At 31.4% G+C, this 19,919-nt stretch overlaps 1 protein-coding gene, 1 long non-coding RNA gene and 1 pseudogene across 2 annotated transcripts; 2 read left to right on the top strand and 1 right to left on the bottom strand.

Moving 5' to 3' along the window:
* Positions 1 to 1,236: 1,236 nt before the first annotated feature.
* On the top strand, positions 1,237 to 4,792 carry LOC137820445 (uncharacterized). Its single transcript, XR_011082634.1, has 4 exons — positions 1,237 to 1,542; positions 1,656 to 1,807; positions 4,076 to 4,157; positions 4,462 to 4,792. It is a non-coding gene; the product is annotated as an uncharacterized lncRNA (long non-coding RNA).
* A 92-nt stretch (positions 4,793 to 4,884) lies between these two features.
* Positions 4,885 to 5,472, bottom strand: LOC137820442 (calmodulin-like protein 2; annotated as a pseudogene).
* A 6,932-nt stretch (positions 5,473 to 12,404) lies between these two features.
* On the top strand, positions 12,405 to 17,965 carry LOC137820632 (monosaccharide-sensing protein 2). Its single transcript, XM_068624805.1, has 6 exons — positions 12,405 to 12,893; positions 13,025 to 13,139; positions 13,428 to 13,988; positions 15,128 to 16,065; positions 16,686 to 16,873; positions 17,349 to 17,965. The coding sequence occupies exons 2-6, from the start codon at positions 13,061 to 13,063 to the stop codon at positions 17,791 to 17,793; spliced, it is 2,211 nt and encodes a 736-aa protein (XP_068480906.1). The 5' UTR covers positions 12,405 to 12,893; positions 13,025 to 13,060; the 3' UTR covers positions 17,794 to 17,965.
* The last annotated feature ends 1,954 nt before the right edge of the window (positions 17,966 to 19,919 follow it).

The raw sequence follows: 19,919 nt of genomic DNA, 5'->3' as shown, positions 1-19,919 counted from the left end.
AAACCATTGGGAGTAACAGAGGTTTCAAAACTGTCGAGAGTAACGAAAATTTTAAAAACCGTCGGAAGTAATGAGGGGGTTTTAAAGAACAATGAGAAAGTAATTATTGTCCAAGGATAAGTAGAAACTGCTGATAATCTATTATCGAGACTAAATCAACGAGAAAAGTAAACCGCGAATAATGTACTTAACGGGGTTAAAACCGCTAAAATCGTCAAATACAATCCCCATTAAAAATATTTTTTTAATAATAATATTTTTTTTATCAAAAAAATACAATAATCCTTTAGAACATAAGCATTCATCTAATATTCATTAAAAGAATTACTAAGTATTTTTTTGTTTGTTTTTTTTTACCGTTGGAGTGTATGGAGTGTATGCATAAGCACCTTTTTAAATTTAAGACACAAGTTATAAGAGCAATAATATAAACTCACAATAAAAAATATTTATTTTTTTAATTTTAATTAAATTCATATCGATTATATATCATAAATTTCTTTGTAAAAAGGGAATATATCTCTAAAAGAAAATCCAATAAAAAATATTTATTTTTTTAATTTTAATTAAATTCATATCGATTATATATCATAAATTTCTTTGTAAAAAGGGAATATATCTCTAAAAGAAAATCCAATCACTATTAATTTATCATTATTGAATCGGTCACCATTAATATATATAAAATTAGATCAATATAGATTAATATAGATATAACACGTTTTCATAAAACATATTGTTATATATGTTGATTACGTTGATAGTCCAAAGTAATTTAAAAGTTGTACTTTTCATATTAAACTCAACCCAATTCAATCTAAATTAATTTTCTACCGATTAGGTGAGTGCCATTATATGTAAACCTTTATATCCAAATTAACTCAACCAAAATTATTAAACAATAATAATAATAATATACCTTACTATAAAATTTCTAATTTTAGTAGAGATTTATAACCTTTAGTATAGAGGTTTTCCAAATCTCTAATAATACACCCATTTTCTAGAGGTTTTCCAAACCTTTAATAAAATTAATAATTTTTTAATGAATTAAAATAAAATATTCTAATATTTTTTGACTTCTCTTTTTAAGCTAAGACTAATAAAAAACATCATAATATTTGTATAATAAACATAAAAATTATTATGTTAATTAAATTAAACGAGATAGTAAATAGTTTATTTACTGAATTTTAATTTTAGTGATATGGTAAGTCTTTTCTTACTAGAGTTTTCTCCGTTCACTCTTCTCCCTGTACTTTTCTAAATCCGTTCACTTTTCTCCCTTCACTCTTCTCCCTTCAATCTTCTCTTACCCTAAACACTTGTTTGATCTCTCATCTCCAACACCAAATTCGAACTTAGTTTAAAAATGCGTGCTCTGTTACTAATTCATGATTCTTCGTTTTGCGCTCGTGGTTCGTTGTATTGGTGGCGAGGTTCATATTCACATTGGTGCTTATTATCTGTTCTATTTGCTTGGATTATTCAATGAATGCACGGTTTATCAAATTGACTTTACCAAAGTCGAATAATGTCTCGGTACGATTCTCTTGCATTTCCGATATCCCCTCTTGATTTTCTTTTTTCTTTTTCATTTGAATTCGATGATAATTTCCGGTTTCTCATCGCTTACACTCGTTACCAATTACTAGATAACCTGAAAGATTTGCTGCGGTTTCTGAGGCGCGACGATCCCCAAACGCGCGATGTCTTCAAACAAGTGTGCAAATGGAACATGGTTTCTAAGTAGTTATTCCCACCATCGAGCTCTATCACGAAGATCGCAATTTGCGTCTGAATTCAGGTTTTTATTATATATATATATATATATATATATATATTAATTTCTTGAATTTATCGGTTAATGCGTTTTTGGGCTTTGGTTAACCTGTATTTGTTTATTTTTGCTCACATCTTTTTTCTCTGCATTTGACTTTGTTGTCTTGCTTTATTTCTGATCAGATACCTAACGAATAATCAATGTTTCATTTGGAATCATTCTCTGTTCTGTTTAAATGCAGTTTTAACTAAGTACTGTTGAAAGAGAGAAAAACCATGTTAGAGATGTGGAACCATGTCAGTAAACTATTTCAGAGTGCATTTTATATAAGTTGATTACAATAAATACAAATAACTATAGAGATTTTATTCCTATATACATGATATGATAAGCCTATTAATGGGATGCTAATGAAATTTGGTCTAATCAGATATCCCTACAATTACAAAGATCGTAATTAAATAAGGAGAACAAATCATAAAATATAAAAGAATAAATTCTAAGAGATAATATAGGATATTCTAAAAGATGTTAAAATAATATCATTATAAATATGTCTTATTTCTAGCACCCCCAAGTTGAAGCGTACTAAGCTTTCAGTAGTTGGAAAAGCAATCTAGAGATGTTGTGAGTCCTGATAGAATAACTAGAATGATGGCGTAGCTAGTATCTAAAATGACCATTAGTCTGAGTGAAGATTCACAGCAAGCAAAGGAAGGTTCATCCTTCTCAAGGCTCTACATTTGAAAACTACAAATCAATAGAGTTACCAGCATAGTGAATGCTGGTTAAAAAGAAAGCCACCATTAATATGATTCAAGCAGGAAAAGATTCACCGCTAAAGTGATTGTTGGTGGCAAAAAGTCACCACCAATACAATTCATATGTGGAAAAGATGGTCATGACTGGAATGATTATAAATGGGAAAGAAGTAACCACTAGCATGCATGTTGCTGGAAAAGTTGTTGGTGTTGAATGACAGCTATTGGAACATTTATCAGCAATGTACAGAGATTGCCAAAATAGTTGTTAACAAAGTCGAAGTATGTCAGAGAAGTAGGTGACTAGTGGCATTTGGGGTTGTTGGAGGTAGCGGGGCAATAGATGGAAGGGCAAACCTGATAGAGAGCGCGATTTGATAACATTGCCAGACAAAGGTGTGATTAGATGGAGTTCCCAAATTTTTCTTTTTGGGAACTTGACAGCTGAATAGTGATGTAACAAGTCATGGAAGATGGTATGGTTATGATACCACGTTGATAGAAAGAATAACAAATAAAAGATATGCTAGAGCTGTGTATATGAACTGCACAATGGAGTTCGTTGTATGTAAGTTGGTTGCAATTGCAATAAATACAGAGTATTATAGAAGATTTTATTTCTATATGCATCATTGGATATGTTGATAAGTTAGATTCTAACAAAACATGCCTATAATTGCAAAAATTCTAATTAAGGAAACAAATCAAAGTATTGAGTAAATTTTAATAGATCATCTAGGATACTCTAAAACATTATGATATCATCAAGTATTTCTCTTATTTCTTACTCCAAGAGTTCTTTAAGAACAGTAAAATAATGTAGTTTAGATGATGTCTTTTGGAAGAACTTTCAAAAAAGTAAATAACAGTTTATGTATGTCATTACAGTTTTGCTGTTGATGGAAACATGTTTAACAATAATGAGTTGTTTCCATTGGAGTCAGTTTGTATAGTATTGGGTTATTATATGCAAAGTAGGTATGTAATATGTATATGTATAGATTCATCAATGTGTTGGTGTGTCGTTAAGATCTAGCGCTCCGTGGACATTAGACTGAAGATAAGTGCTAGAAGGAATTGCACTGAGTTTGTGCATTTTCTGCCTTTATGAAGCAATTGCTACTTTTAAATAAGCAAGGCTTGTCCGGAATAGTAAGTAAAGTGCACCAGAGAGTCACAAGATAGGAGTTTAAACTTTGGTCCTTGATTGCTTTGGCCTAACCTGCACACCTCTAATTACTCTTGAATTGTTTGATCAAGAGGCTTCTTGGCTGTTAAAAGATTTTGTTAGGAGGAAGGAAATTTTGCTTTTTGTTAGACCTGTAAGGAAATTTTGCTTTTTATTAAAGAACTAGTCTGTAGCAGAACCTAGTTTTTTTTTAAAAATATTATCCTGGTTTAATCTTCTGTTGCAATTATGCAAGTGCAGGTTGAGTGTCTCCTTTCTGTAAATGTGTTCTTTTGCTTATTTGCAATGCATATGTTTGTAATGAGGGAAGTTGATTAGATTGTTTCAATTATTTGTGGGCAGGGCACCAATGTGCTCTGACGACTTCTTCATGTGCGTCATCCCAAAGAAATGCAGGCTGTCATCACAGCAATTGATTTACTAGGTTTATAGTTATCTTTCCAGAATTGAATTATCATTTATTCTCATTGTTATTCCTTTGATTTTTTACCTTTTGATATTGTTGTCATCAACACTATCTTCTGTGTTTTTCTTGTCACTTGACTGGAAATTTATGCCAAAAAATGGATTGCTACAAAACCTACTTTAGAAAGTGTAAACCTGTGAAATTGTGGTTATTTTGCCCCATATACAGTAGTTGTAGAAATCATGCTATTCATGATTTTATGTTTAATGAATAATTTTTTTTGACAGACTTTGTTTGATTGATTGTGACTGACTTATTGCAGGTAATGCTGTCATTAATGCTGCTGAAAGTGGCTCACCGTTTCCACTGAAAAGAAGGGACCGACTGCTTGCTTATAGTTTAGCTTTAATGGGTCGGGATGACGAAGATGGTTTTGCTGATTAGTATATAAAATTGAGTTATGCCTAAGATGAAGACAGTCGTTTAAAGCTGAGAATATTTCTTGCTAATGTCTTTCTTATATTTAGGCCCTTGCTGTTAGTGCCTGCTCCACGTTGGTCTCTGTGGAACCAAAACTAACAGTTGAAACTAGGAACCATGTAATGGAGGTATGTGGCTTTCATTTGATTATGTTTAATTCTATTTTTTAAGCATCTGAGTTTCCTGATGAAATTGGCAGGCCACGTTGCAAAATGGATTAAGAGAGCTGGAATCAATGAGTTAATTAATATACAGTTGGGTGCTGAATAATTATTCTAAATATAAAAATTATTATTTTCTTAACTGCTACCCCATCATCAATTCAAACTCATCAAAATCAACCTTGCCATCAAAGTTCAAATCTGCCACCTTCACCATCTTTTCAATGGCATTCATATCCCAACCCTTATCCAAACCCAAGCAATCAAGCACCCTCTTCAACTCCATTGCATCTATGTATCCATCTCCATCCTCATCAAAGATTTTGAAGGCTTCATGCAACATCTCACTGCGCTTTGAAATGTCCTCCAACTCACTAAGCACCTCTTCCACAGGCACTTCATCATCCATTAACCCACCCTCACCTAGCTCAAACCCTGTTGAACCCCTATCACACATCAAACCAAACTTCTCCACCACTTCCCTTGCACTTTCCTTCTTTATTCTAACATTGCTTTCCATGCCAAAAACAGTAACACGGGCACCAACCATCTTGTCATCAAGTTTCACCATCCTCTCAGATTTGCATGCATGATGATTGTGATCTTGGTGATGAGACTGAGCTCTGGGGGGAGCATTTGAATGCTTGGAAAAGGTCCCCGAGTAACCTGGAGCACACTTCTGCCATCCCCATTTCAGTCAATACACTACCAACAACAACACAAGTATATAAGAGAGAAAGAGACTCGACTTTCATTATTAAAATAAGATATCTAAAACTTTTAAAACACCTATGAAATGTCACGTAATGGAAACTAAATTACTTATTAACAATGTTAATTAATATGATATTGTTCTTGCTAACATAAAATATATATTTTAATTTATTAATTATTTATATAAAAAATACATTATATGATTATATACTTTTTATAAAAATTAAATGGACCAGACTTATCGAAGAATAAGAAACTAAACGGGTGAAGTGGTATATTAGGTCCATATTTATATGGGACGAAGAGATAAAGTTGAGACTTGTAGGAGTTAAAGCAAGCTCATTCATTAAACCCGTATACCCAGTGATTTTAAATTTACACAACATGTTAATTCAATTTAATTGCAAGTAACTTTTCTCAAATCATCATCTGTAATCATTTCATTTTTACTAACTACTAATATACATTGAATTTGCTAATTTCTGTTTCCACCATTTATATTACTCTAAATAACAAAAAGAAAGGATTGTGTTACAAATCAAGTTCAAATTTTGTAACTTTTTTTTATTCACGCACTTCTTTTTTCGTGTGCGAATTATCAATTAAAAGTCGTACATGACTTTAGCCGTATATAAACAAAACAAAAATCTCTACACTTACAGGTTTTGTGCTTTTATTAAGGTTAAGAATTTAATGTGAGATAAAAATGAGTAAGACAAAAATAAAAATGAGTACGACAAACAATAAATAAGTATAAAGATTCATAAATTATTGGGTTGATTGTGATGTCTTAGTTCTTTTACGAGTTTTGTTTATAATTATTAGTGTTGAATATTTCCTATATCTTTCTCGAGAAATTTAACAATGATAATAGAACTGGCATTTTAATGACGGCTGAAACAAGTATATTAACTTATTGGTGTCGAATTTTGTATAAGTTTATTTACAATTCATTCATATTGAATCTCTTCAATATCTCTTCATAAATTTGTTGACAACTCATTTGTGTCCCACACAAATATACTCTTATTGGTGTAAAATCTATCATGTTGAAGTTAAGGTTTAAAAAACATGTTGAATTATAACTGAACATTTAAATGGTAGTAAGTATAGAAGAAGAGAAGAAAAAAAGAGTTGATAAATAGTGCATGTGAATTGTGAGACATGAAGCATATGGATATGGGATGGCACATGGAGAAAGGACCTACCATTGTTGTGAAGAAGAGTTCCTAGATTATCTGGTTTGCCATTATAGGATTCTCCATTCCAGCTTCCAACTTTGAATGAACCAACATCACCAATTCATTTCAAATTATTACAATTTCTAAAACCTCCTTCCTTTACCCCTATTTCTTATCTGTCTTCCCACTCTAAACATTCAAATTTCTATGCAATACTTTTTATTATTATTACTCCACAATCATTTGCTTTTAAATGCTTAAATTACACTATTTTTTTTATGAACAACAATTATTCGAGATAAAACGAATTCTATGAGTAAGATGTTTAACATTTTCTAATTTCATAGAAATTGTTTGTTCTCATAAGATTGATAACTTTTAAAAATTACACTATTTTTTTTATGAACAACAATTATTCGAGATAAAACGAATTCTATGAGTAAGATGTTTAACATTTTCTAATTTCATAGAAATTGTTTGTTCTCATAAGATTGATAACTTTTAAAAATTACACTATTTTTTTTATGAACAACAATTATTCGAGATAAAACGAATTCTATGAGTAAGATGTTTAACATTTTCTAATTTCATAGAAATTGTTTGTTCTCATAAGATTGATAACTTTTAAAAATTACAAATTATGCACTATTTAATAAATTAAACATTATTGGTAGAAATTTGGCACTGTAGTCTATAATTTACACTGTGTATGTTCATACTTTACCTTTCTTTATGTTTTTTTTTTGGGATATTTTGACGTACAAAAATAATGAAGCGCAACTTTATTGTATAATTTAAAAGAGAGGGATTAGATTTGTCAAAACAATAATGGGATTGTAATAGGTGATATTTATTGTTTTATGGGGTACAATGTGTTTTTTTTCTAAATTTTGAATTTTAAAACATAAATCGTTTTATTTGAAAATTACATAAAACTAAAATTAGTATAAATATTAAAATTTATCTTAATCAAAATAAATAATGTAATAAAAAATGAGACACGTGTCTCTTCGTTAATCATTTGAAGAATACTTACAGGTGTTTGGATTCCAAATCTTAAAGTTGTTGTCACGTGCACTTAGGTACCAAAAATGCTTTTGTTGGAATGATTTAATTTTATGTCTTTTATGATTAATGACTAAAGTGGGATAAAATAAAGTTTTAAACGGAGACAAAAATATAATTTTTTTTTAATAATTTGGTTTTCTTTTGAATTTTTAAATTATTTATTTATCTGCTATAATTCATTTTAAATATAGGACCCTTTCTCGACTTAAACATAGATAAAAAAAATTATGTTTGGTAAATGTAAATATATTTAACTTTCTAAATTTTATTTAATATTACTATTAAAAATTATACTCATATTTAAAGTTAATTAAACATCATTTCCAAAAAATATAATTAAGGAAACTATCGGTTTACTGTATTAAGAACAAAAACATTAAATAAATCTAACTACTGAATTTATCTTATTTATATTTGAGTCCAGGTGCACTGTGCATTATGGTAATTACTATAATAAAATAGTTTTCTTTGACGATATTTTAGAAAGAATTAGAATATAACAAAAAATTAAGTATTTAGATAATATATCAGTAAATAAGAATATGATTACAACTAGTTCAATATTCTTACCAAAAACTAATAAATATTTTAAAATAAATTAAAAAAATTATGCTTTATTTAGATTGGACTGAAGTAAAAAAGAAATAAAAATAAAATAAAACAATTCAGTTATTTGGATTGAGAAAAATAAGGTGGAATAAATTTTGTAAAGTTTGTAATAATATAATTTTAAAAATCTAACGGCGTAATAAAATAATTTTTAAAAATATAAATTAGGGTTAATATCAAATTTAAATTAAAATAAAAAATTGTTATAAAATTTTACTGAATAAAAAAGTTATATTTCAAACTAGAAATATATTCAAATAAATTAATTTACAAAATGTTAAAATTTAAATTAGCTAATTTATTTTGATTATTTATATTATTATAATATAAATGTATATTAATAAAGTATTAAATTAGTTTAACTTATTTTGTTTAATTATTTATTTTACTATATCATAAATATATCTTACAAAAATATCAATTTTTATTATATAACTTATTGTTTAAACATAAATAATGATCAAATATTTATGAATATAATTTATTATAGTTTTAAACATAATTAAAGTTATAAATATTTTATTATTATTTATGTGTATTGTCGCGAAAAACATAATTGACTATATATTGGAAATTGCTTTTTAGATATTGCTTTATTTATTGGAAATTTTTTATTAAAAATATCTTATTTTTTCTGTTTTTATTCTTTTACACTTTGATTTCATTAGAGTGATATAAAATAAAAGAAAAGAGAATATAGATGGTGAATTATGTGGCAGGTGAAATTGCAGCAGAAATAACCTAATTAATGTTGCATGTGCTTGTGCATGTCAAACAAGGTGACAAGTGACATTTATACCCCAACCCGCGAATCAAACTACCTAGGATTCTGCTCCCACACCTCAAAACATATATTACACTTTTATTAATTTCTTTTTTTATTCTTCATTTTTGTAGGGGTTGCTCCATTGGATTAGTTGATCAAAGTTATAGAAATTATAAATTAATATAAATAAATTTATATAAAATATTAATTATTATTAATTTTAATTCTAAAAATATAATTTTTTATAAAAAAATATTAAAAATAAAGGAGTTGAGGAACTACCATGTCTCACCCTATGTAGCGTACACACTGACATAGACATTGATACGACACGGACACGGATACGAAGATACGTAAAATCTTTAAAAATGTAGGACACGGGGACACAAATTTATATATTATATAAATTGACAATAAAGATTTACGTGCATAAGTATGTTCCAGATTATTTTTTGGAGCAGAAAAATGTTTTTCATGACTGGTTTACAAAGATTTGTTTCTTATTTTTATTATCATAATAAAAATTTATACAACAAAGTTTGAATTTTGAAAAAATTAATGTATTTTTTCTTTTTAAAATTGTGTTAAAACTGTATTAGAATTGACAGAAATCTAACAAATACCTTTTGAATTGGACACTTCACGGATACATGCCCTACCGGTATCATACGAGTGTTCGTGTGTAATACAAATAACGAACACCGACACGTTATTTAAGAGAAGTGTCCGAACTCGTATCAAATTAAAATAATCTGTTGAATAAGATTAACGAGTTAAAAAATTTACTCACATCCACTGTTCAATCAATCCACTTTATAATTTTTTTTAAGCTTAATCTTAATATTATATTACTATATCACTCCATCCTTATCATTTACCAATTTTATTATTTTACTTTTATTTCATTATTATCACTTTTCTCATATTTTATCTATTTATTGAACTTCTAACAAAATGATAATGTTTTTAGAAAATTAAAATTATTTTATTTTATAAAATTAGTAACAGAATTACTCCATTAGAAATTTAATACTTGAGAATTACATAACTTATGATGATAGGATGGGTCAGAAATGTTTAAATAATAAAATCCGTAAAATAAAATAATGATAGTTAAGTGATAAATACATTTTTTTTATTTTGTATGCTGATTTATTTATCAGAAAAAAATATTGGAGGGATCTAGTTAAAGCTTGAAGTTAATTATTTTACTTGTTGTATTTGTGATATTATTTATAAAATTTTGGTTATTTTTGTAGTTCAATTTAATCACATTAATTGTTGCAGCTTATACTTATTTTCGCTATTAATTTAAAATATAAGTTAATTTAATGTGATAAGGATTCTTATTTTCGCTATTAATTTAAAATAGAAGTTAATTTAATGTGATAAGGATATGTATTAACATTCTTAAATACTAACGTGTCGTATTTTTTATTTTTTATTTTATTATTATTATTATTATTAGTATATTTATATTTATTTATATAAAATATAAATTTATGTGTATTTGAATGTACGATAGACTAAAAAGCACGAATATATATCCCAAAAATTCAAATTTAATAAATTGAAAATTGAAAAAATATTTAAAAAATTAAATTAAAAAATATTGTTCTATATTTAAAACTGTTTTTATTACTATTTCAATGTATTTTAGAAAAAATAAAAAATGACGCAAGTTTATAATAAATTTGGTAAAATATGTTATTTATCTGTCTTAATGAATATTAGTAATTTTAAATTTAAAAAGATAAATATTTTATAAAATCAAAATTAAAATCCATATATTTTATAAGAACTAAAAAAAATTATTTATTTTTTGTCGTAACTTAGAGGGATCTGTGTGATTCGTTCATGCTTAAAAGATAAGTCATGATTAAAGATGAAGGAAGCACATGTTTCCCAACACATGTAGAATCAATAAGATGGTCCTATTTTTTATATTCCTTAGCGAAACACAAGGTAACAAGCAAAGGTTCAGTAAGATCACATAAACCGTATATCACATGGTTTAAAACTAATATTTTATATAGCCCTTTCTTTTAATCTCAAAATTTATGTTACTTTTCAGCATAAAAAGTAAGTGCATTTCTTAAAGAGATGACAATAGAAAATAAAATAAAATGTTCTTTTCACGTGATGAACATCGTAACTTGTCTTTGCCAACCCGATGATAATGAGTTAGTGTGAGGTAGATGCATGCACATTTTTTTAACAAAATATGACCTTATTTGTGAAAATATTGACTAAACTCTAAAAAAAAGGAAAGTATAGTATAAAATTTAGAGAGAAAATGGAAATGATGAAGCCGTGGGTCCTAAAGAGAGAGGGAAGGTAGTGTTTGAATGTAAGGTTTGAGAATGATTATGATTAGGGTTAGTTCTTAAAGGGTGAAGTTGGTGAAAGTGTAAGTAATTAAAGAGGTTTGATTACACGTGTTTAGCTTACCATCCCAAACAGATCATTATTCAAGCAAATGCATGTACGCCACCTAATTATCGCAAACAAACTTTACCCTTGAAGATAATCTATCCAAAGTAATCTACGCATGAGTAAGTAAAGTAAAATAATTGAATTAAATGGAAATTGATTAATATAATTAGAAAAATGTTTTATTAACACCCTCTTTCACTAACACAGACTTGACACCTCTTGTGTGACATTAATTGACGCTGTAGACGTGACATTTGGTGAGAATGTGACACTGACTATATATTATAATATATGACCCGTAGCACACGCAAAACTGGTTACACGTGTGTCTGTAAGTGGTTACCTATGTGACGTTTATGGTCACCCACTCTTCATGAAAAAAAATCAATTTTTTTTAATAAAAACCATGTATTACATTGGTTAGATGACTTAACCGATGTAAAAATCATATATTACATCGGTTAGATGACTTAACCGATGTAATAACCCTACTAGAACTGGTTACCTAGTCACAGGATCCTCCACATATACTGACACACGCAAAATTGGTTATCCGTTTGTCTGTAAGTGGTTACCTACGTGACGTTTATAACTCATCCACTCTTTATGAAAAAAAATCATTTTTTTTAATCTGAATCACATATTACATCGGTTATATGATTTAACCGATGTAATATGGGTCATGAGTAAAAAAAAAATATTACACCGATTGTTTTTAAAAATCGATATAATATATTTTTTTTTATCATATTTTAAAGTTCGCGCTGCTTATTCGCGTGTAATCTCACTCTATTACATCATTGTCACGTCTGCCACGTCAAACGTGTATAAGAATAGTTGAAGAAAGAATGGGGTTTAGTGTGTTGTGTTGGAGGGTTGGGAATGGCGAATCACCGTTTTTCATAATTGGGGAAAGTGATCTGGCAGTGGCTGGACCCCTTTTTGTCCTCTCTCTCACTCCTCACACCACACCAGATTCCATTCATCAATCACCAACCATCCACTTCACACTCTATCATTACTCTTTTTTTCATTCTTAATTATTATTTTACTTTTATTTATTATTGCAACATGCAAGAGGAGAAGAAGCCTCTTTTACCACCAAATCCTTGGTTGTTATGATTATCACTCTTCTTATTATAATTATTGTCATTACTGTGACTGAAACAAACAGAAATATCTGAGTCCTGTTTCTTTGTTTTAGTCTGTGGTGGTGAGGAAGAGAGTGAGGGAGTGTGATAGTGTGATCTGAAATTTCGGATACTTAAATTGCTTCTCGCTTTCACTCAACCAACTCAATAATTCATACTCCGTCAACCTCAATCCCAACTAACTATCAGTACGCCATCACCCTTTTCTTTTCTTTTCTCTTCTTTTCTCTTCTCTCGTTGCTTCATTCAATAAAGAGAGAAAACCGTTTTTTTTTTCTTTTCTTTTTGCTGCGTGATTCTTGCATCTTATATTTAACAGGTACCTTGCTGCACGCTGCTTCCTCATCTCGCGCAAATGAAAGGTGCTGTTCTCGTCGCTATTGCCGCTTCCATCGGTAATTTTCTCCAGGGATGGGATAATGCTACCATCGCCGGTATGATTCCACTTCTTCTTTCTGTACCTACTAATTACCATTCATTATCATGATTTTCGATGTACCTTTTTCTTATGCTGATTTAAGACCTGAAACTTCAATCTGGATCGGAGACCTGCATCTGACCGAACTCCATAAGATTAATTACATGCATGTTTGTATTATTCGAATCTGATATGTTTCTGCTCTGTTTTCTTCTTCTTGTGTCACTGATGAGTAATTATTCTCCGTTAATTTTGAGGTCTGTGTTCGAGATTGCTTAGCAGATCACTTATTCTTGTTCTGCAGGGGCTATTGTTTACATTAAGAAAGACCTTGCGCTGCAAACAACTATGGAAGGGCTTGTGGTGGCCATGTCCCTGATTGGGGCGACGCTAATCACCACATGCTCTGGTCCTGTATCGGATTGGCTTGGTCGGCGGCCCATGTTGATAATCTCATCTCTGCTCTATTTCTTGGGTGGTTTGGTGATGCTTTGGTCCCCTAATGTGTATGTGTTGTGCTTAGCGAGGTTACTTGATGGATTTGGGATTGGCCTGGCTGTGACTCTTATCCCGGTCTATATATCTGAAACAGCACCCTCTGAAATAAGGGGGTCTTTGAATACGCTTCCTCAGTTCAGTGGTTCTGGAGGCATGTTTTTGTCATACTGTATGGTTTTTGGCATGTCATTGACTCCCTCGCCTAGCTGGAGACTCATGCTTGGGGTTCTATCTATTCCTTCGCTCCTCTATTTTGCACTGACAGTTTTTTTCTTGCCTGAGTCTCCTCGGTGGCTGGTCAGCAAAGGAAGGATGCTGGAGGCTAAAAAGGTGCTCCAAAGATTGCGCGGAAGGGAGGATGTGTCAGGTAATGGCTTTATTTTGCAAAGCATTTTTCTCAACTTTTCGAATCAGGGTGTGCTATCTATCTTGTTCATGTACTGTGGGAGTCCTGTTTAGCATATTTCAGGCAAATGCTAAATTCTTACACGAAATCACTAGTTATGATTTATCTTAATCTGTTGTAATGTTCATGATCAAGGTTTTCAAATAACAGTCTACTATCACAATTTTGCCGCCACATTAAGTATTTGGACTCCATTTGACTCCAATTGTTGCCACCTTTGTCTTTAATTTTCTACAATTGCAAAACAATTGCAACTGTACCTGTAACTCAAAACCTTTGACATTTTTTTTATTAAACTACACTACTATACCATCTTCAGATTTGTGGGGCACTTAGCTAATTGCTACATAGTTGCATATCTCCTTCATGCCATCCTCCGTTTACTAACTGCATCTTATCTCTTCCAAAATTTTCGCTCATACATATTAACAGACATGGGATGGGGTTTCTCTCCAGGAGCACAGGTGCAAGGTTTTAAATTAGAGTCTCTGTTGCCATTTTGTTGCGGTTTTTGATACTGTGGACTTTTATCAATAAATGCGCCTGATGCAATACCGTACTTGATGTTGCGACCGCAATCGCGGTTCGTGACTCTTTTCAAAACAACTGGATTTTTTGCTATTAAACAATGTCAGAAATCGAAGGTATCTTACGTTGTTAGTCATACTGCCAAGTAATGGTCATACAAAGTAAACGAATCTGCAAGGGATAGTGAGCACGTGTTTATATTTCGTGTGTTTTGTGTCCTGTGCTTCTGATACTATACTTGTTACATGACTCTATTGCGGACGATTTTTTCCCTACTGAAAATCTTGATTAGTGCCAGGGTTTTAGGTGGAGATTCCACCTTTTTGTATTTTTGTGATGCTAACAACATTATAGGTAACAACCATGTCTGCTTTTAAGGAAACGGCGAATTTTCACTTAAAAGAAAAAAAAAGTTCCTTGTATGTGTACAGAACTTAAAATGATACTGTACAGATAGACCATCAATGTAAATGCTAAACTTTTCATTGCATAAATTAGTTTGTGATTCTCAACCCGTATTGAAATTTGTCAATGCAATGATGAATCAATTTATGAATTTATAATTCACGCAGGCGAGATGGCATTGCTGGTTGAAGGTCTCGAGATTGGAGGTGATACATCTATAGAAGAGTACATAATTGGCCCTGCTGAAGAGGTTGCTGATGGTCGGGAACTAGCAACAGAGAAAGATAAAATTCGATTATATGGATCCCAAGCAGGTCTCTCTTGGTTAGCAAAACCTGTCACTGGACAGAGTTCTATTGGCCTTGCATCACGCCATGGAAGCATCATCAACCAAAGCATGCCCCTCATGGATCCTATGGTGACACTGTTCGGTAGCATTCATGAGAAGCTCCCTGAGGCGGGAACTGGAAGCATGCGAAGCACTTTGTTTCCAACTTTTGGGAGCATGTTCAGCACTGCTGAGCCGCATGGTAAAAATGAACAGTGGGATGAAGAGAGCTTACAAAGGGAAGGTGAGGACTACATGTCAGATGCAGCCGGTGGGGACTCTGACGATAATTTGCAAAGTCCTTTAATCTCACGTCAAACAACAAGCCTTGAAAAAGACATGCCTCCTCCTCCTTCCCATGGCAGTATCCTGAGCAGCATGAGGCGTCACAGCAGTCTTATGCAAGGATCAGCTGAGCAAGTTGGTAGTACTGGCATTGGTGGTGGCTGGCAGCTAGCATGGAAATGGACTGATAAAGGTGAGGAGGGAAAAAGGCAAGGAGAGTTTAAAAGGATTTATTTACATGAGGAGGGAGTTTCTGCATCTCGTCGTGGATCCGTTGTTTCAATTCCTGGTGAAGGTGAATTTGTCCAGGCTGCTGCCTTGGTTAGCCAACCTGCTCTTTACTCCAAGGAGCTTATCGATGGACATCCAGTTGGTCCTGCAATGGTTCACCCATCTGAGACAGCTTCAAAGGGGCCAAGTTGGAAAGCTCTTCTTGAACCTGGGGTTAAGCATGCATTGATTGTTGGAGTTGGAATACAGATACTTCAGCAGGTAATGTGTGGTTACTATTCATTATTATCTTCTCCACCGGCCTTGCTTATTATTATAACAATAAAGAGTGGTATTTAGTATTCTTTCCTATTCATAATCTCCATGCTCGTTTACACTTCTGTTGCTTTACTTCCTTCTTTTTATTTTATTTATTTTGGCGAGGGGGTTAGGTTGGTAATGTTGGGAAGCAGAGGATTTCTATAGCATTATTTCAACCTAAGTCCAAATCCTAACACAAGCCTTCTGCTTTGAAGACTGCTTACGTTGTTATCTAGTGTTTATTGTTCTAGCATTTAAATGTTGTGTTACTTATCTTGTAGTACTGTTTGGCGTTCCCCAGTAAGTTACGAAGAACATTTTAAAAAGAGGTTTAATAATGGTGTTTGTGTTAAAAAATTCAGATGTAGTAAAGTATTAACTGAAATCATGAGATTAGCCATACTGGAGTATGACGGGCTTAGAATTCTTTGTTCTTTTCTTCAAGTATTCAAAGCTTCTAGAGCGAGTATAATCTCCTTGTCAGTCCTTACTGAATTTGAAATCTCTCCAGTCTACTGCATCAATTTACTGGTTTATGTCCTCTTATCAATGATTGACACCCGATTCTGCATGTTCTGCAGTTTTCAGGGATAAATGGGGTTCTATATTACACACCTCAAATCCTCGAAGAGGCTGGTGTTGAAATTCTTCTTTCAGATATAGGCATTGGCTCAGAGTCTGCATCATTCCTTATCAGTGCTCTCACAACCTTATTGATGCTTCCTTGTATAGCCTTAGCCATGAAGCTCATGGATGTTTCAGGCAGAAGGTACGCTTTCTGTTCTTTCACGATGTATCCCTGCTTATGTTTCCTGTATTCGAGGATCTCTTCTTTTTGCATGCATTTTGTAAGGTGATTACAAGTACTGAATTAGATTGATTCCTCATTAATTTGATGACGTCTATTTGGTCGACGGTGAACAAAAATAGAATTTGTCGTTCACTGTACAACACAAGTAAAAGCATAGATACCAAGGAAAGTGAACTCCTGTAGAATTTAGTGTGTTACGACTATGTAACTAACTCTCCAGAGCTCACAGAAATTGAACCTTAAAAATTGTTTCAGTCAATTACTTGAAAGATTAGTCAAGAAGTTAGACCACTAGTAGATTCCAGACAGATGCATTCTAAAGGTTGCTTTAAACGATTTTGCAGAATTTTTTATCCTTTTTCAAAACACAACATATTTTAGTATTTTCTTATGTTCATTTGTCGTCATTAAGATAATACTCCGTCGCTTGCAGGCAATTGCTACTTACTACAATTCCCGTGCTGATAGTGTCACTGATTATTTTGGTCATTGGAAGCCTAGTAAATTTTGGCAATGTGGTCCATGCGGCAATCTCAACTACATGCGTTGTGGTTTATTTCTGCTGCTTTGTGATGGGTTACGGACCAATTCCAAACATTCTTTGCTCAGAGATTTTCCCCACTAGAGTGCGTGGCCTCTGCATTGCTATATGTGCGTTAGTATTCTGGATTGGAGACATCATTATCACATACTCGCTACCTGTGATGCTCAGCTCTTTAGGACTTGGTGGTGTCTTCGCCATTTATGCTGTGGTTTGTTTCATCTCCTGGATATTTGTGTTTTTGAAGGTTCCAGAAACAAAGGGCATGCCCCTTGAAGTCATCTCTGAATTCTTTTCTGTTGGTGCAAGGCAGGCTGCTACGGCTAAGAATGAGTAGCATCACCCGATGTATGCAATGTAACTTAGTCTCTAAAACCCACCCTATCTCGTCTTTATAAATTTTGCTTGCTGTGAGTATATTTGGAGGAGGAGGAGGATATGTTCAAACGTATGATATGGATGTATTATTCTTTCATAAATATAATTTTTTTGCATTTTAGAATTATCCACATCAGGCTTTGATGCAAAGTTTGCGCTGTTCGTTCGTGATGAAAATTTAAGAGTTTGCTACGTTATAAAACATGAAAAGTAAGAGAGGTAACGTGGTGCAGATCCAATAAATACACTAGTTAGATCAGATTTTGTTAAGGTACCATTATTCTGCCCTTGCCCATCAATCAATTAAACAATTGTCGTTGGCCAAGTGACCAAAATCCGTTAATACTCCAAATTTTACTCATTAAACTATTATTAATGCGCATTCTTCTCCCAGTGACCACTTAAGACTGACCAATTACACTTGCTGTATATTTACTTTTTTATACTTCTGCAACTTTTAGAGGGGACTCTTCCTTCAACGACAGCCTCAATTCCCTGTTTTACTTTGCTTTTTCTTTTGGTATTTTGGCCATTTCTCGCTTTTCTTCCGAGAAAAGTTGTGTTCACACAAATCTCTATTGAAAATTTTGTATAGCAAAGAGAAACACTCTTCGTTGTCATGAAGAAAAAGGATCGTGAAGAAAGACAGAAAAAACAAATAAAAATATATTGTATGAATAATTTAAAGATACTGAAAATGTAAAACACTCTCGGCAATTATATTTTGGGATCATTTTTTGTTTAAAAAACTATTTAAAAATCATGTTTAGGACGAATTATAATCGGCTGAAAGTGCATTTTTTTAGACATCAAAATTAGATGCATAATTTTTTTTTACATGCTAACCTGAACATTGGTCAAAAGAATTCAAAATATTTTTTATTGAAACATGTAAAAATGTTTTCTTGTATGATTTTTAAACACTTTCATATTTCTAATAAAAGTTTTTTTAAATCGGTATTTTTAAAATACTAGTCAACAACATTTAAAAAATATATATATTTGTTTCTTATTCTAAGAAAACTGACTTTCCAACAACTCGTGTACGCTGTTTCCACTTATGCCGATGGGGTGTGGACAAAAGGGCAAGTGCTGAAACTTTATTTCCACTTGTACTAATTTATCATACCTTCCCAACTTTTTGGAAAATTCTCATGCTTAATTTAATATTCTTGTTGTTACCGACTTCAACACTACGAACTTTTGGAGAGGCAAGTCATGTTGCTACAACGAACACTAAGGTTGTGATTATTGAACGATGAAATATAGTGAAATAAATTATACAAATTTCATTATTTAAATTCTTTAAAATACGATAAAATGTAATAGAAACAAGTAACTGCATTTAAGAAATACATCCAGTATAATTTCTATTTATAAAAGCAAATTCTATAAATATAAGTTTGGGGGCATGAAATTACAAAAGCAAGATAGAATTATATTTCTAATTCTAATTTTATCAAAGTTGGAAATAGTTTAGAACATAATATTTATATTTGTATTGTAAACAGAATGAAAAAAAAAACCAATAATTTTAGGTTAAGATACATTTAATTAAGATTACTACGAGTTAGATTTGAAACAAATAAAAAAAAATTATTTGGCTGCAATACATACTGATAATGAAATGATGATTAGCTACAGTAGGGAGTGGTAACAAACAATAATATACTAAAAACAACTACGAGGATAATTTAATAATAATAATAATAATAATAGCAATGATAACAAATATAAAAAATGCCTATGTACCAAAAATATAAAAATGCTTGAGTGAGGGTGGTGATAATGACTATAATAACCCGTGAGCATTAATAACAATAATAATGTTAACAATAACCTGTGGGAATTATTAATATAAGATTGCAATTATGCATCTTAAGAGTGAAATTAAGAGTTGCAATTAAGGAAAGTTGGTTTTAGTTATGCAATAATTATATTGAGTTGTACACCGAAATCATGTTTCAACTTAACAATAATAAAAAAATCATATTTAAAATTACGAATTATAACAGACATTCTCCTCTTCACTTATTTTGAGTATCAATGAAATTATAACTTTTATGAGAAGACATAAATTTGTTG

The sequence above is a fragment of the Phaseolus vulgaris genome, chromosome 9, assembly GCF_000499845.2.
Source record: "Phaseolus vulgaris cultivar G19833 chromosome 9, P. vulgaris v2.0, whole genome shotgun sequence".
Classification (NCBI taxonomy): Eukaryota; Viridiplantae; Streptophyta; class Magnoliopsida; order Fabales; family Fabaceae; genus Phaseolus; species Phaseolus vulgaris.
The sequence above is the reverse complement of the archived record's forward strand: the minus strand, read 5'-3'. Positions and strand labels throughout refer to the sequence as shown.

Coding starts and splice junctions, on each gene's coding strand:
- LOC137820632 (XM_068624805.1), top strand. CDS start 13,061: ATGAAAGGTGCTGTTCTCGTCGCTATTGCCGCTTCCATCGGTAATTTT. Junction 16,066..16,685: donor GAATACAGATACTTCAGCAG/GTAATGTGTGGT, acceptor CATGTTCTGCAG/TTTTCAGGGATAAATGGGGT. Junction 16,874..17,348: donor ATGGATGTTTCAGGCAGAAG/GTACGCTTTCTG, acceptor CGTCGCTTGCAG/GCAATTGCTACTTACTACAA.